The sequence below is a fragment of the Mustela nigripes genome, chromosome 13, assembly GCF_022355385.1.
Source record: "Mustela nigripes isolate SB6536 chromosome 13, MUSNIG.SB6536, whole genome shotgun sequence".
Classification (NCBI taxonomy): domain Eukaryota; kingdom Metazoa; phylum Chordata; class Mammalia; order Carnivora; family Mustelidae; genus Mustela; species Mustela nigripes.
Window position 1 is genome coordinate 109,270,331 of NC_081569.1, and position 6,000 is coordinate 109,276,330.

General features: G+C 38.2%; 1 protein-coding gene across 12 annotated transcripts in view; it reads left to right on the forward strand.

Moving 5' to 3' along the window:
• The window catches only part of SYNE2 (spectrin repeat containing nuclear envelope protein 2), a 331,267-nt gene that overhangs the window by 83,916 nt on the left and 241,351 nt on the right, over positions 1 to 6,000 (forward strand). For all 12 annotated transcript variants that reach the window (XM_059373366.1, XM_059373365.1, XM_059373360.1 and 9 more), the window contains exon 7: positions 4,163 to 4,344. In XM_059373366.1, coding sequence (XP_059229349.1) covers positions 4,163 to 4,344 — 182 coding nt within the window. The remainder of the gene's footprint in view (positions 1 to 4,162; positions 4,345 to 6,000) is intronic.

Below are 6,000 nucleotides of genomic sequence, written 5' to 3' on the forward strand. Positions count from 1 at the left end.
AATTAAAATTTCAATATGGATAATAAAAACCAAGTAGAATCATCTGTAATTCTACCGCTCACTGATAACCACCAAATAATTTGGGGTATAGACTTCATGATACATACAGCAGGAATGAATGTATATATTTATCTAAATATGTATATCTTGAATGGTCATGCTATCCAAACTCTTTTCAACCTGTTCTAATGAACATCTTTCTGAATTCATACATAGTTTTTAATGGAGGCATGATGTTCTGTTGCAAAGAATTATATTTCATTAACAAGCAGAATGCTCACAGTTTTATGATTGTAAGCAATTCTAAAAAGACTACCCTTCTGATAAAACTTTTCCATACCATCTTAATTATTTCCATGAGCCCGATTCCTAGAAGTGAAATTGTTGGGCCGTAAGTTTTGCTTTTCTTGGCTTCGTTTTACTGATGTAAATAAACTTTTGTTGAAGAAGAACACACATGGAAATGCACAAATCTGAGATGTAGAGCTTGATGTATTTTTAAAAATTAAATATATCCATGTAACCACTACCCAAGATAAAAATAGAGAACATTGCCTAATCACAGAGTTCCCAGGTATTTCTCTCAGTCTTTGCTCCCTTCCCTAAAGACCACCACTTTGATCTCTGTCATTGTTTAGCTTAGCATCTTAACTTCCATATAAAGGAATTATAACTGAATTGTCTTACATATGAGATATACTCTTGTGTCAGACTTATTTCACTTAACATCTTCCTTGAGTTTCAAGTTGTTGAAGCATGCATCCGTAGTTTTGTTTTGTTCTTGTTGTTTTTTAATTTTTTTTTATTTTTTAGTATAGTTGATACAATTAATTACACTAGTTTCAGGTGTAAACTTAGTGATTTGACAAGTTTATACATTATGTTCTGCTCACCCCAAGTTAGCTGCTATCTGTCCCATTACATCGCTATTATAATATCATGGACCGTATTTCTTTCTTTCTCTTTGTTGTGTATGATTATACCATTGCATAAATATGCCAGAATTTATTTACCACTCTTCTGTTGATGGACATTGCTTTGGTTGCCAGGGTTCAGCTGTTATGATTAAAGCTGCTAGGTGCGTTCTTGTGTATGCCTTTTGGCGGTATAAGCCCTCATGTCTCTCATATATATGTCTAGCAGTGGAATTGCTGGATCATAAGGCATGTGATGTTCAGCTTTGCAGGGTAGTGCCAACTAATTTTTCACAATGGTGGTTCTGATTTACATTGGGTGAATTCCTTGCTCCCATTCTCACTCATAGTTGACATTAAAAAAATTTTTTTTTAAATTTATTTATTTGTCAGAGAGAGAGGGAGAGAGAGCGAGCACAGGCAGACAGAATGGCAGGCAGAGGCAGAGGGAGAAGCAGGTTCCCTGCCAAGCAAGGAGCCTGATGTGGGTCTCGATCCCAGGACGCTGGGATCATGACCTGAGCCCAAAGCAGCTGCTTAACCAACTGAGCCACCCAGGCGTCCCTGACATTAAAAGTTTTTTATTTTAGCTATGCTATTGTGTGTAAGGATTTATAGAAGTCTTAAGATATATTCTGGATCCAAGTCTTTTGTTGAGCACACATAAATTACAAATCTCTGATTCTGTGGCTTGCCTTTTCAGTCTTTTTTTGTGTGTGTGTGTGTTAATTTTTTTTTAATTTTTTTCTTTTTTTTTATAAACATGTATTTTCAGTCTTTTTTTTTTTTTTTTTTAAAGATGTTATTTATTTATTTGACAGAGATCACAAGTAGATGGAGAGGCAGGCAGAGAGAGAGAGAGAGAGAAGCAGGCTCCCTGCTGAGCAGACAGCCCTATGTGGGACTCGATCCCAGGACCCTGAGATCATGACCTGAGCTGAAGGCAGCAGCTTAACCCACTGAGCCACCCAGGCGCCCCACCTTTTCAGTCTTTCAATGAACCAGACATTCATGATTTTAGTGTAGTTCAAATTTATCAGCTTCCTTTTTTGGTGGCTTGTACTTTTTATGTTCTGTAAAGAAATCTTTCCCTTTGTCAACATCATGGAGATGCTCTCTTAATGCCATTTTCTTGAATAGTTCTGTCCAAAGAGGACTTTCTGCAGTGATGGAAATGTTCTGTAGCTGCATTGTACCAGACAGTAGCCACTAGTTGCTTATGGCCATTGAACACTTGAAATGTGGCTGGTATGACTGAGGAACTAAGTTTCAAATTTTATGTATTTAATTAATTTACATAGCCACAGGGAGGTAGGGACTATTGTATTAGATAGCACAGTTCTAAAAGCTTAACCGTTTCATATTTTACAATTAGATCTACAATCTTTCGAGAATGAATTTTTTTGAGTATGTTAATGTTAGAGCAATCAAGATTATTTTTGCCCATATGGCTATCTGGTTGACCCAACACCATGTATTGAAAAGACCATCACTTTCCTAGTGTACTATCGTGTCAGTTAATTAAAAAATCAAGTAATCATATATGTGTGGCTCCATCGTCAGATTGTCATTTCTGTTCCATTATTCGTTTGTGGCACTAGTACTGTACTGTATCAGTTTCTATAGCTGTATAGAAAGTCTTGATGTCTGATAGTGTCCAACTTGTTCTTTAGGATTATCTTATTTATTCTTTGCTCTTTGCATTCTCATATAATTTTTTAAATTAAGATGTAGTTAACATATTCCATTGTATAAGTTTAAGCTGTATAACATGGTGATGTAAGATTCATATAAATTTAAAGATAACTTGTTAATTTACATGCACACCATCTGTTGGAATTTTAATAAGGATTTCATTGAATGTATAATTTAGAAAAAGTTGACATCTTTAAACCATTGAATACAGTATTTCTGTTATTGCTCTGGTCAAAATATTTTCATTATGATTGCTTATTTGACCTCTGGATTCTATAACATTCTGTTGCTTGATATCCAGATATTTGGAGATTCTGGTTGTTATGTCTCTGTTACTGATTTCTAGCTTAATTTGAGTGTGGTCAGAGAATACCATCTGAATGATTTCAATTCTTCAAAATTGCTGAAGCTTGCATTATAACTCAGTGTTGTCAATTTCAGTAAATATTTCCTGTGGATTTGAAAAGGATGTTGATCCTGCCATTTTAGGTACAAGGGGGTATGCCCATCAGATGAAGTTTGTTAGTTGTGTTGGTCACACCTATTATTACTAGTTGTCTGGTGCCTCTGTTAATTATGGAGAAGTGCACTTTTCTCAATAATACTTGCTACTATGTTTGTGGATTGATCTTTGAAAGTTTTCCATAGGTGTTATGTTACTGCCCTCCAAAAAATCTAAACCAACTTGTGTGCTTACCAGTACGATGTAAAAATCCACTTTCTGTACTCTTCCTAGAGGATACATCACTTGATGTTAACTTTAAATTTTTTTGCCCGTGTTATAAATGAAGAAACTGTCTCCTTGCTGGATACATTTAGCTTTTTTAAATGATGAATGAAGATATTTTCCATATACTTAGTGACAATTTTTTTTTTCTTTCTTGGGACTTAGCTCTCATGTATTTGATTTTTTTTTCTGCATGTATATTTGTTTTTTAATAGTTTATTGGTTTTTTTTTTAAAAGATTTTATTTATTTATTTGACAGAGATCACAAGTAGACGGAGAGGCAGGCGGGGAGAGAGAGAGAGAGAGAGGGAAGCAGGCTCCCTGCTGAGCAGAGAGCCCGATGCGGGACTCCATCCCAGGACCCTGAGATCATGACCTGAGCCGAAGGCAGCGGCTTAACCGACTGAGCCACCCAGGCGCCCTAGTTTAATGGTTTTAATGGTTTAATGGTTTATAAGGATCAAGGATACATTTTAATTGACCCAGACTTTGGAAGACACCCTAGACTGGGATCTCAGATGAGTTCAGTTTAATTTAGAGCGACAGGTGTTCAGCCTCAGCGATTTTAGTGGGATGAATACATACTTGTCCTTGAGAGGGAATGCAGTGCACGAATTGGGGCAAGGAGTGACCCAAGTCCACTGAAAGAGAGCTTAAGTGTAGCCCAAGATAACAAACCCTATTATTCAAGGATTTGTCTAGTGCTTATTTCACCATGAGTAACGTCTCACTGTTACCGGATAGGTCTTGTGTTGGCCAAAGGTTTTGCCTCAATGCTGCTAACTCGTGATTTGTATGCATTGACTATGATTATGTTTTCCTTAGATCGAGGAGCTTGCCCGGACTCTTTCTTGCAATTACGATCTGCCTTCCCTGGACAGCGTGAGTGAGGCTGACTCATCTCCTACCTCAAGTCCTCCGGCTAAGAAATGCTCCAGAGCCCAAGAAAGATGGCAGATATCTGCAAAGAAGGCTCTTCTCTTGTGGGCCCAGGAGCAGTGTGCCCCGTAAGTCATTTGCTGTGACCACAGGAGACACACAGGGCAGCTTGACCCTTGACCCACCAACACTGCATTACTGACTCCTGGTCTAAAAATCAGGCCAATGGCGTGTTCACACTTCTCCTTTCTCAAAGACAAAGCACCAACCTCCTTAGGTGGACTGTTACTGTGTAGAGATAAAGTGGTCTTTAAATATCCTTTTATTTAGGCACAATCCCCTTATACATCTGGTTTACATCCCAAGCATTTTACCACACTAGGAACTCTTTTAAAAGTCGGGACTACATCTTTATGGACTGTGTCCCCAGAACCTAGCCTAATGGGAGTTCATGGTAGGTGTTCCATAAATGTGTACTGAATGAATGAATGAACAAATGAAGGAATAAGTAATCAACACATAAAATGATCTCTTGGAGCTCTATATGGCTACATTAAAAGACCACGGTCCCCATTGTTTAGAAATTTGTAGCTCAATTAGGGAACAGAAGCCAGAAAAGTGGGAGTTTTTTTAAAGAGTGGGGATGATGAAAGGAAGGTAGTGCTCAGAAATTCTGTTTTATAAGAAAAAGGGCTTTTTTGCTCTAGGGATGCATTTACTCTCTCATTTTAACCCCCTGCTGGGATTGGATTTAGGGAAAATAAGGAGTCAGGATGCAGGAGATGGCCAGGAGATGAGCCGTGGAGTTCAGAAGGCATTCCTTGTCACATCATAGCATCATCCGGATAAATAGAGGCGTAAAGATGTTGCTAAGGCCTGAGATGGTGGGCTTCTGAGTCCCTTCTTCCCAGTGAGAGGCTAGGATGCTAATTTCTGTCTTCAGTCTTACTTTCTTTAGCTGTCATCCAGCCTTTGCATTTTACAAGGGACAAAAGAGCGTACATATCTTAGGAGGTTTATATACATACATATATCAAATGAACTTTTTCTTGACTATTTAAGATACAGTTTTGTTTTACTTCAGTTTTCTAGATTTTTTAATCCTGCCTGTTGGCACAGGTTCTGATCCCCACTCTGCGCTGCCCTACGCCCCAGCCTTCCTCCCTTTAGTTTTGCTTCGGATCTAAGCGCACAACCTGAAGCTGGAATCCTGGGTTTGAGTCCCGGCACCAGCACTTCCTAACTGGTGCCTTCAGATACTTCATCTCTTTGTGCTTGAGTTTCCTCAGTCATAAAAATGTGGACAATGCTAACACTTCATAGGGTTCATATGTGTATTATAAGAATTATTTTTTTAAGAGTATTTAGAACAGTTTCTGGTTGTTGTTAAACAAGTAGTTGTTAAACAAGACAAGATTCACTGAATACTATCGAGTTTGTCACAGTCATAGTTTAGGTATTTATTCCTAAGGGAGTCAGGAGAGCCCATGTCATCTGAAGCTATTTCTCCAGTAGTTTTTTTTTTTTTTAAGATTTTATTTATTTTTTTGACAGACAGAGATCACAAGTAGGCAGAGAGGCAGGCAGAGAGAGAGGGGGAAGCAGGCTCCCTGCCGAGCAGAGAGCCCGATGCGGGGCTTGATCCCAGGACCCTGGGATCATGAACTGAGCTGAAGGCCGAGGCTTACCCCACTGAGCCACCCAGGTGCCTCCTACCCATTTTCTTTAAATTTTTATTTTTATTTTATTATTATTTTTAAAGATTTTATTTATTTTTTTGACAG